Raw genomic sequence first — 11586 nt, forward strand, 5'->3', positions numbered from 1 at the left:
CTTAAAGTTGCGACAATAATACAATAAATATTAATTATATTTATTAAACCACTTGCTTTTTTTTTAAAATGTTGATGTACATTTTAAAAAATATATTATTAAAAATATGCTGATTTGTTTCATAAATATCAAATGAACGAAGTGTACAATGTATAACAGAAAAGTGTGCCAAGTTGTTATACTAGCACAAACTGAAGCCCGCAAATTTGAATTCTAGTCGTTACTATTCAAACTCAATAGTTAATCGGCAACAAAATCGTCCGATTTTATCTTCCTTGTGCTGCAACAGTCAATCTTTTTACTCGGGTCCTGAAATATCACCTGAGACCAGTGATCTTTGGAGCATTGTTGTAATTCCGAAAGGTAATCCTCGAAGTGTTTGAAACGAATTTCCCGGGTATTGGGACAACCGACGCCGTGATAATAGCTGCACAAGCTATCGCATATCCAGTTTCGCTGTCCGGAATCACTTGCGTATTCCTCACTCTGTGCGTCATTGCCCTCCAAGGCATCCTCGTACATGCGCGACGTTATTCTCGATATGGATTCGTCGATCTTGTACTCCACCTCCGGGTTGAAAATCAGCTTCATCACCAACGGGTGATCCTCCTCCCGTCGCGCATATAGTAGATACCACAATGGCATCAGGTTGAATCGAATACAGGACATTAAACGACGTACGTGCACTTTCCTCTTGTTCCAATCGTGACCCAGCCATCGAACAGCTATAAAGAAAACCTAAGAAAAACATATAAAATGCAATAATAACTATAAATATTATGTTGAACACCACCTCAATCTCGGTGTTCACACAGATTTGATCGGATTCGAGCAAAAAAATCAGATGGGAGGTCGGCAGATCGAGGAAATCCCTGGTGGCCACAAAGGTGAGCAGAAACTTGCGGATCCTAGTCAGCATCAAATTGCGAACTACATCCATGGCGGGATTGTCCTTCGACTCGACGTATAGGACACATGCCGTATCCTCGTTGTAGTATTCCTCATCATCGAAATATTTCCAACAATGCGCCGCCAGACCAGAGATCCTCAAATAAGTGGCGGCCACATAGACCTCCACAATGTGAGCCAGCTCCAGGACGGGCTCATCGCTCAGCATCCATTTGTAGGAGAGCATAAAGGCCTTCTGGGACACGATCTTCTCGGGCAGGGTGACCAGCAGCGGAATCATCTCCAGTTCACTAAAGAAGCGAGAGTACACCTGCAGCACGATGAAGTGGCAATTGAAGTACATATTGTTGATTTCTATCTGCACAGTGGTCTTCAGATGGGACTCGAACATGTAGCGCAGCACCGTGGCCAGCCGATCCTTGCAAGGCTGCTCCAGTTTCAGCCAGCCATCGGCATCCTCGAAATTATGACCGAACTCGAAGAGGGAGCGATTCAGAGACGTGGTCTCCTCGACACCATTCTTTGATATCTTACTGAACACTCTATGCATTTCGAGATCCTCCGCCTTCGATACGAATCTCGCAATGGAGTTTATTTCATCATTGGAGGATAACTTCTCGGCACTAAGCTTGGGACTGCAAGGAGAAGGAAAATATTTTAAGATTACTCCGACTGGTTTAAGATTAACTCACTTGGTAAATAAAACGCTGCAGGTGAGTTCCTGCCTCTCGCATTTCTGTCCGTTCTGCCTCATTAGCTCCTCCATTTCGAAATTTGGTTTTCTTGTTTTGGATTTTTGACTGCACGGCTACTGTGTTTTTAAGTGTTTTAAAAAAAAAACACACTCGTAGCTTTCACATTGTTTATTAAATTGTGTTTTATTGTTGGTATTCTTTTGTTCACATTTTCAAATACATTTATATGAATAAATATATCATTTATATTACTATTTTCTTTATCCTTTTCTGCAATGACACGTTTCTTTTCAATTTAATATGAGTATATGCGGCTATTTTAACTATTTTTTCTGATTTCGATGTGAAACAATAAGGGTAAGAAAATGATACAAATTGCAAAAGGTGATATTTTATTTTAGCTAAAGTAATAATTCCGCCTTTTGATCTAGTTTTATTGTGTGTTTGAGGACGATTGCAATAATAGTTAGCTATTTTTCCATTGTGTAAGCGTGTAAATTAGAGAGTAATATAAAACGTAATTGTAAATTATAGATACATATTTAACATTTTGTACTTCTTGTTGTTGAGTGTTTTGTTTCCGTTTCCGTTTCTGTTTGATCCGTTCACGGTTCATCTTGCCTTATATTTTCAAAAATTTGCATTCCATTGATGTCCGTTTTCAGATCTTGGCTTGTATTTTCTGAGGTTTGTATCAATGTGTTTGCTGAATTTTGCACATTTAATAACAATTGCCGTATTTAGTTAATTTTTACAATAATAATGTTGCTTTTTAATGTGTTTTTTTTTTGCACAACCTTTGCTTATTTTTAATAAATATGCATTTTGTTTTTTAGTTTTCGTGTGAATTTCTTTCTTTCATGGGTTTTCTCACCGACTTAGTACAACAATAATTATATAGTAAGAAATAAATTAATGTTTTTTTTTTTATTATTTTTATATATATATATAGCTGCATATATGAGTTTGTTGACTTTTTGAAAACACTTAAATTGTTTGTTTTTTGTTTTTGTTTTATTTTTACCCCTTTGCTCAAATGCCTCCTCTTTCGGCCATTTTATAAACGGCCCAAAGTTGTTGGCATTTCAATAAAAATTACAAATTGCTTCGCATTCTAGAATTATTTAGTTGCAAAAGATTTCCAATCGAGCAATGCTGCGCTCTTTGTTTGTCCATCGACTCTCTAATTCTAATTGGTTTCTCATTCTATTTCAACGTCTGAACAAAAGATTTTGGAAAACAAACGTTTTGAGTTTGGGGCAAAAGGAATATTTTGAATCTTCATGAGCCCTAAGAAGAGACAAAAACATCCTTTTTATAAGGCAACCGAATGGGTACATAGTTCTGAACTAAAGCACATTTAAGTAACAATTGCCGAGCATAGCGAACGCACAAAACTTGAGCATTGCCGCAGACTCTTTTGCTAGAGGAGTAAATCGAATACAATTTGTAATTCTTCTTCAGGTTCGGAGAAGAACGGCTCGACAGCCGTGTCGTCGTCGTCCACTAATTCTTCTGCCGAGTTGTTGCGTGTCTCGATTTTTTTTTTTTTATTCATTTGCGCATCAGGTTGCCGTTTGTTTGAACTTTTCGTGTGAGTTTTTGAGCGCGTGACATTGATTAACAAATTGGAATCGCGCAGAGAAAATCGCATTTAAATATATTTAGTTCTCGTTTCGCCTTTGCCTTCGCCTTGGCCTTTTAATACTGTTCTCCAATTTCGAATTGTAAACAAGCAAGTGTAAAATAGCAAAAAACCCTAAACAACTAAAACTAAAACAATCATTGTATAATATTTTGATTTTTCAAAAAAATGTGTGTTCAGTTACGAATAAAAACAAATAGCCCGTTTTTACAAAACTATAATTAAGCGAGAGCACTAAACATAAGTTACAATTTTAAAAGTATATTAAAATTAGATACATAATCCTTCCTGCTCTTTTGTATATACAATTAATTATGGCAATTCAAATGGAGTATACCGAAATGATACTAAAATCGAACCCCAGACCCATTTTGGCAAACTGATTTTCAAGCTGAATTGCTTCTTACGCATTCTTCTTTCACCCGATTTGAAAAAGCTGTGCTTTTGCATCGACACGATTTTTTCATCTCAACAGTGTGAAAACATTGTTTTCTTGCCATTTATCAGAAAAACATTTCCTTGTCCACTTTTAGATATCTTTAAGATACCGTAGATCTGGTGAAATAATCAGTACTTCTTGGTAATCAGTTTGTAAAAATGAGTCCTCAGGCTGTCATCATGGATAAAGCCTAGAACAGCAAGCGTCCGTAATCGTTCTGCGGTGCCTTCCTGCCAGTTGATTGCATTAAATACGGCGGAGTCTGATGCTGGGGAGCACCCAAGCTGTGCGACAGCTCCCAGTTGTAAAAATGACGCTGCGATTGCTGTGATTGCTGCGACTGCTTCTGCTTGGCGCCCCACGGACGCTTGGCGCTGTTCATTATGCTCTGCTCGGAGTGGTGGTAGTGGAATTCGCTTCTGGGCCTGGGGTCATCATCGTGCTGTCCTTGCAAGCGGGCCTCCAAATGTCAGACATGCGGCTTGTGCTGCCCGCCGCAGAGGCCGCAGTGGATGCCGGCCAAGTGGCAGGCGCGGAGCGGCGGATAGCACCACAGGCAGGGCACGAACAACGAGAGGATCGCCAGGCCCAGCCAGCGCTTGCTGCAGCCGGCCTCGCTGGCGCTGCAGTCGCACGGATGCTGGGCCGTCTCGCCCTCGGCGTCGCTCATGCAGTGGTAGATCATGCAACGGGCACAGCCCATCCCAGAGATGCACTCGTAGCCGCTGCGAAACGCATCCGGGGCATATTCGCAGGCGCCCCGCCGATTGAAGTCCTCGCTGTACAGCTCGTGGCAGTAGCGGCATCGCAGGCGCGTCTCCTTCTTCAGTATGTCGGATACGTTTGGCTTGTGCAGTGGCTTTCCCGATCCGCCGTCGCGACAGGCCAGTCCACCACCCGCCGCCGTCTGAGCCGCCGCCATCGCCTGCGCTGCCTCCAGAGCGTTGCGCTTCTTTAGTGCACTGATCGACTCCCTGCGAGCATTGAGCACCTGCGCCCCCACCGGCTGGTCCACCACCGGATAGTTGTAGTCGTGGTGCACCGCCGTCAGCGTCACGTACGAGTAGTTCTCACTGGCCGCTATCTGGCCGGCCGTCGCCGGCGATGGAGCAGCAGAAGCGGGCGGTGCGTCTGGCGGCGACGTGGTGGCCGATGTTTTGTCCGTGGATATGTAGTGAATGGGCGGCGGAGGCAGCTTCTCCGAGTCGGAGTTGTTGCTGACGCTCTCTGCAAGGTAAGCGATGGATTAAAGATGTGCTCTCAATTGATTAGTCATTGGGTATCAAGTGAATCTTCATTAATTGATTCCACCTGTTTTTTTTTTTTTTACCCAATTTAGCAACACTTACTGTGACTTTTCTCGCTGCCCTCGGGGCTTGAATGGATCTTTTGTAAACTCTCGCTCTCCACAGGTAAGTCCAGGGTCATGAATACATCATCTTCGCCAACCGAATCATATTTGGTTAGCGGTGGGCATATTATCGTTGGATTCGATTTGGCCAGTCCTAGATAAGGTAAATGAATCAGGTTTAGTCATCATAAATTCCAAACTATTTATGAGTAAACAGCAAAGTTTTTTAGCAAGGCGCAAAGCAGAGAACAGTTTAAAGTTGTACAGAAAGAAGATAGATCTTGACGAGCGTATAATCAGAATACAGCTAAGTGTAAGCATGAAAATCGAAAAGAACTCATCGAAACGTGGTGACCTACTAGTGTGGACTAGACTATACTATTTCACATATATGTGCTGAGAATTTTGAAGTGATCGAGCAGCGCAATGTTCCTCTTCAAAGCAAACAGCACACACACACAAAACTAAATTCGAGGTACGGCCTCATTTAACACTTACCAATTTGAGTGAAATTATAGTTTTAAATGTTTGGTTGATTTGTTGATTTTTAAAACAATTTGCAATATTCCAATGTGATTGTGTGTGATGATGTTTGATAATTGGGTTGGTTTTTCGTTTGGTATTGTGGCAAAAGTAGAGCATAAGACATACAAAAAGTTATATATATATATATATTAGTAAACGAAAGCAATACTAAGTCAGAGACTTGGAAGATTTGGAGGAAAGAAAGGCAAGTGGCTTCGGCATGAGAAGGTAAGCAGTAGGAATCAAATAGCAACTAAAGCGGGCTGACAGAAAGCAGAGAGAGAGAGAGAGATAGAGAGACGGGATGTGCAAGCCGGTCATGCAACTAGTTGGTACATTAGATGGTAGTTGGGGCTCAGCCATGAGGATTCGGGCAGGGGTTTACCATCGATCAGCTCGTTGTAGGCGCGCAGGACGCCCTTGTCAAAGGCTCGCGCATCGGCGGCCGTTTGAAATGTGAGTCCATTCCGCTGCTTCCCTGCGCGCCAATGATGAAATGTAGGCATTACTTTGTAATACTTCAGATCACGATTGATCACACAGCTCAAGATGACCTGCCGGAAGTAATTCATTTTAATATCAACAGCATATTCTAGTGTGGGATCTATACTCACGCTCTGATCGGATATTCTCTGCCCGTAGATGATGTAGTCATGACCCGATGCCAATGGGGATAGCCTAGCCCGCTTCCGGATCGAAACATTGGCCAGGCCACCCCCGGCCAGCGGAAGCCAGCCCTCGGTGCTCTCGTCTCTGGTCATTACCTGTGCGCGTACTGTTACTAAGAAGTCGCTGTGAAATGAAAAAATTGGTGTAAATTGCATTAGTTTCGATGGAGAATACAATTTTAATCTTCATTTTAATATCTCTTTGTAACCATTTTTTAATGTGAGCTTATCATGCTAGACATATCTTAGCCTAAATACTAAAATCAGTAGCCATTCCACCTGCTTATTTTGCGTTTGGGACCAAGTTTGGTATAGGAAACCGTAGCCATGCTGGATGCACCAATGGTTTAAAACGAATGAGAGGCATCGAGGTACCAGAGCTGCCTCTATATCCTCGACAGGATAACCCACAAGTGTCGCTAATTTGGCTAATTCAATTTTTTGGCACCGTCAAGGAAGCCATAGCAAGGATACTAGTAGCACCTGCCATCAGCAAAAATTGATTCATTGAAGCGAGGGTAAAAAGCCAATATAAACTAAAAATATCTGGATGTCCTTCGTTATATATATATATATATATCCAAGCAAGGATATATATACCTTTATCTCATCTAGTCTTCAATTAAGAACATTCCGAGTTTATTGAGATACTTTTCCCAAATGAATGTTATGTTAAAAGCGGTTTCAGCTATAAAGAATCTGTATGTAACTTGGGGTTGCCAAATGATATACGGTTTCATTCTTGAAAATGAAGCCGCAACTTCGGAGCTAAGGACTTTCCTCGCCTTATGAATGGGGGAGCATAAAATCGAGTTTTTTATGACCTGCGCACAAGTTTCGCATAAATTGAATGTGCTTAAATAGGGGACAGAGTTCCCGGGCAAATCAAAAAGGGAGTTACTCAATGAAAAAAGCTCCAAAAAGGGAGTTGAAACTCCACTGGTCCAATGGAATGTGTATGTGTGTGTGTGTGCTTAAGGGGAGGGGTTTAGGTGCATGTGTGTGCACCGGTGTGCGTGTCATATGTACACATGCTTGTCCTAGTTTCGCTGGATTTTACAGAATGAATATTTTTGTCGCGACGTCACCGGGCCTCCGAGAAGGCAGGACATGTCAAGGACTGGTACCGCCATGGTTTTCATTCAGCTACGTCAGCTCCGTCAAGGATTTTGCGAGGCAGCGTGAATGAAAACCAAAAGGAAGCCAACGGAACTATCCAGGGTCAGAGCATAATTATAGCGCATAACGGGTTTTCATTGAGCAAGAGAGGCGCTGCCGAGCTAACCGTTGACTCCATTAGAGTTGCCACCCAGTTATTCGAGAGTCTGTGGTCCACCCATGGTGTAGTCGAAATGAAGTAAAATTATATATGTATGTATATGTAGATATGTACTAACAACTCCGCCAAACATAAAACATACACACACTTTCATATATTTGTGGAAAGCTAAAAGAGCCTGCCCCAAGCCGAAACTAAAAGTCTATCAATATTTGGAAGCTCTCACTTCCAACCACAGCGCATGCGTGGGAAAGATACCGTTAGAGACGATGTGAAAGATGGAGAGAGAGAGAGCGAGAGCTCCGGTTATCTTTCCTAATGTGTGTGCGTGTGGGAGTTGTCGCCCATAAATGATCTGGCTCCAAGCTAAATCCAACCAACTAACCAATTTCCCGACTTTTTAACACCATATAATTATTTACAAAATTTTCGAGTTATTTGGTATGCCCTAAACATTGTTGCCAAGCGAATGCTTTAGATACTCCCACACACACACACTTCGACGCCCACTCGCACACACACACACACACACAGGGGCTGCAGCAGGAAAAGATGAATGAACGCTCTGCGTGTGCGTGTACGTCTATGTCTGTGTTCGTGCACACCCACACGAAAAGTGGGAGAGGCGACGCCACAATACAACAAGAAATAAAAAGTTTCAACACCCAGAGCCACTCTTTAAATAGGCGAATAGTTTTGATAGCCCCCAATGTCTAACACACACGCACACTCCTACCTATATTTGCACACAGCCACATACATATGTATGTCGCGTGGTAACGATGTCCCGCTTACCGTTACATTATTCACATGCCAATCAATTTACAATGCAAAATTGAAATCGAATGTTGTTTCCGCTGCAGCAAGAAACGCAGCAAACAGGGTGACTTTTTTGTTACAACAATAGTAGGATATAAAATGGCTTACTTCGTGTGTATTCCATTTTTTGTAATTAACAAAATAAAAAAAAAATTAATTACAGAATTTTAATAGTACTCAATGCTAAAAGGCACTTAGTTTACAAAATATAGTTGCCTACTTTATGGCGACGTTCTGCATATATAAGTAAAAAAATATTTGCGATCTCAAGATCTGCACAGCAATGAAATATACTTTGTAAATATTTCATGCAGGCCATTTAAAATGTATAAAATCAGAAAAATATTATTATTGCAAAACGTAAGCCTGTTTTTGAAAATTGAGCGATTGTTAATGGGAAAGTTTAACCATCAAAGGTAAAAAGTGGTGGATGTGAGTTACCTTTCTAGAACAAAAACACTCTTAAAATATATATTTAAAGTTATTCTAAGATCTCCAATCGTTCGTAAGCTCGTTGGAATTAAATTGATTATATGGAGGTCAAATCGCTGATATCATTGATCTCCCTGCTAGTTTTCGCACATCGGACTAGTTGTGGGCACCCATTAAGCGACTTTGTGTGCGGGGGCATGCCGCATATCAATTCATTATGAGGACGGAATAAAGAGCAAGACATGAATGAAACTATTGAAACCTTGGGTGACCCCCCCCCCCATGCCCCTTTTTGTTCTTGTTGCGCAGGCATTTGCCAAAAGAAATAAACGAACCGCGGACGAAACAAACAACGAACAACGGACAAACACAAATTGACATCATTTTCGAATAGAATTTAAAGAGCGCCAGTGGCGCGAGGCAATAATACGTGAGTAGTCGTAACAACGGCAATTATTGGGCCCAGAGGCGAACGGAAAAAGAAACCACACATGGGGGCGTTCCATTTCATTCATTAAAAGTGTCGACAGACAATGCGGAGACTTCAGTTCGCCCAGACAAATGAGTCACGCTTCCTTCATTCATTCGACGACTGTCGGTTGGCTGTCCATTGAGGAAAAGAGCCCGTCGACTCAATTTAAAAGCGCTTCGCAAATTGAAATTGACTTCCAACAATCGGCTTTCAATTGATGCCAATTAATCGAGGCACGCCAAATAATTGCAGCACATGAAATGCGCAAAAGACCCAGAAATGAGTGCAAGCCAGCTGAAGTGGCGCGCTTCGTCACTAGTTGCCTACTTAATTCAAATGTGTAAAAGAACACACAAGCTATTTTTAAATACTTAAAGCCACAGAACGTCTTAATATTTTTTTTAAATAATTTAAATTCCTAGAAAATAGATAAATAAATTAAAAAACTTAATATGATTAATAACTTTCAACAGACTCTAAAAATTTAAGACTTGTGTTAGCCAACCATGATAGCAATTTTAAAAATTTCTGCAAATTTTTTTATCAAGTATGTATGATACATGATATCCGGGATATGACGTTAAGTTTTTTTTAAAAATACAGTAATCTAAAATTTGTATGCTAGTTAGCTTTCTCTTTTTAACGCGCGAGTCACAACTATCTGAATTCAATTTAAAGCTCTTTAAATCCTTGATAATATTTTAAGTTTTAAAGACACTTTTAACCACACTTATTTATATTATTTATAATATTATTATAGATAGAAACTGAGACCCTATTTTGGTCCAGATAATAAAGAATTCTATCCTGTAAATATTTGTATCTCCTTCACCAAGATCTACAGATCTATCAATCTATTTGAAGTTGTTGTAATTGCGAGGAACTCACCTTTCATGTCCTTCTGTCATGGTTCGTTATCAGAAAGATTCTAATATAGCAGCGTGTAGTGTCGGTGTTGTTGTTGTTGGTGGCGAAATACACCATGATTAAAGCATAAAGACATTCAGAGCTGCTGCTGCACAAACGTTTTCAACGAAAAAAGTGTAATCGAGCGACAACAACAACACCAGAAGATAGTCAAATAGTTGCTTAGGCGATCCAATCCCACGTAGTTGTTTTTGCTGTTGTTATCCGACTTGCAATATCTCGCCGATCTCCAGTACTCTTCCTCTTTTCGTTTCTCTGCGTCTCTTGCGTTTTGGCACAATTTTGGGGGCGGGGCTTTGCAAAGAGTTGGGGGGGTTCTATTCATTCACTAAAATTGAAGGTGGGCGAAGGTGAATAATTAATTTCGGGTTTCGCGTTTATAAATCGAGAATCACTTTTACTTTTCCCCAAATACACAAACACGGCGCTTTTCATGTGGGCGTGTAGACAAACACAGTGGAAAACTTCGCGCACACACACTAACGCGTACATACACGGATTTTTCCAAGCAACAAAAGATGTAACAGATGAAAATTGAGAGAAGGAGAGGCTCAACTCGGTATTCTCTACGCGTTTCAAACACTGACTATTCGGAATTGTAAACTATATAGTTAGTTTTCTTATTTATTTAGCTTTTTTGAACTACCATTTGCTGCGAGCACTACTTTTTTATTAACATAAAATTTGCACCAACGAATCAATCGCGCTCGCTCTCGCACTCTCCGTCACTCTATCTCCCTCTCGCACGCGCTCTCCGCAGCTTGCGCAGAAAGTTTTTTGGGCGATTTCTCCATGTGTGTATATGCTGCTCTGCTTGCTGTTGCTGCCTTTACATATTTCATATTTACATACGCCTATACATACTGCAGCACAGCTATAATTTTTCACCGATTTTCCCAACCGATATGTTTAATTGCCAACCGCAGCGGATTTCCAACTATATTTTCTTCTTATTGTTTTCGCTTTTCACTGGGCTTACGTATGTATGCATGTGCGTGAATTGGAGTACTTCTTTTTAGTAACAGTAAAAATGAGAGGGCGAGAAAGAGAGAGCACTGGATGAGCTCGTTTTTCATTATTTCGCATTTAAAATGTGTAACTCTGTCTTTTAATTCATTTATTTAACAACGCGCACACATACACAAAAACACACACACACACAAAGCAGGAGCAGACGCAACAAAATGTAGCATTTTTCTTTGTATTAATTTTGCACTGTTTTAAATGACATTTACTTTTGCTGCTTGTTCGCAAATTTTTTTGCGTATATTTGTGCTTTTTCCGATTGGGCGTTTTTTTACAATTAAGCAGATATATTCACAACAATTGACATTTCCAAAAACAAACGACGGCGACGGCGAAAAAATTAAGAGACAGTGTGACCGTGGAGCAATCCGATAAATATACTCTCTGTGCCAACTCTAA

General features: G+C 40.8%; 2 protein-coding genes across 5 annotated transcripts; both read right to left on the reverse strand.

Moving 5' to 3' along the window:
* Window positions 1-25: 25 nt before the first annotated feature.
* Window positions 26-1721, reverse strand: CG12857 (uncharacterized protein). 2 transcript variants are annotated; one of them, NM_001274048.1, is made up of 3 exons: window positions 1602-1721; window positions 794-1544; window positions 26-725 (listed from the first exon to the last, which is right to left on the reverse strand). In NM_001274048.1, the coding sequence occupies exons 1-3, from the start codon at window positions 1673-1675 to the stop codon at window positions 669-671; spliced, it is 882 nt and encodes a 293-aa protein (NP_001260977.1). In that variant the 5' UTR covers window positions 1676-1721; the 3' UTR covers window positions 26-668. The 2 variants fall into 2 exon arrangements, with proteins under 2 accessions (NP_001260977.1, NP_610987.1); NM_137143.2 differs by having other exon boundaries at window positions 26-738.
* Window positions 1722-1764: 43 nt separating this feature from the next.
* Spred (Sprouty-related protein with EVH-1 domain) lies at window positions 1765-11542 on the reverse strand. 3 transcript variants are annotated; one of them, NM_001274050.2, is made up of 6 exons: window positions 11397-11542; window positions 10123-10489; window positions 6179-6356; window positions 5950-6118; window positions 5038-5193; window positions 1765-4915 (listed from the first exon to the last, which is right to left on the reverse strand). In NM_001274050.2, exons 2-6 carry the CDS (start codon window positions 10140-10142, stop codon window positions 3879-3881), a joined length of 1560 nt encoding a protein of 519 aa, NP_001260979.1. In that variant the 5' UTR covers window positions 10143-10489; window positions 11397-11542; the 3' UTR covers window positions 1765-3878. The 3 variants fall into 3 exon arrangements, with proteins under 3 accessions (NP_001260979.1, NP_001260978.1, NP_610988.1); NM_001274049.2 differs by having other exon boundaries at window positions 3275-4915; window positions 5038-5127; window positions 11463-11542; NM_137144.4 differs by having other exon boundaries at window positions 3275-4915.
* Window positions 11543-11586: the final 44 nt, after the last annotated feature.

This window comes from Drosophila melanogaster, chromosome 2R (genome assembly GCF_000001215.4).
Source record: "Drosophila melanogaster chromosome 2R".
In the NCBI taxonomy this organism is placed as follows: Eukaryota; Metazoa; Arthropoda; class Insecta; order Diptera; family Drosophilidae; genus Drosophila; species Drosophila melanogaster.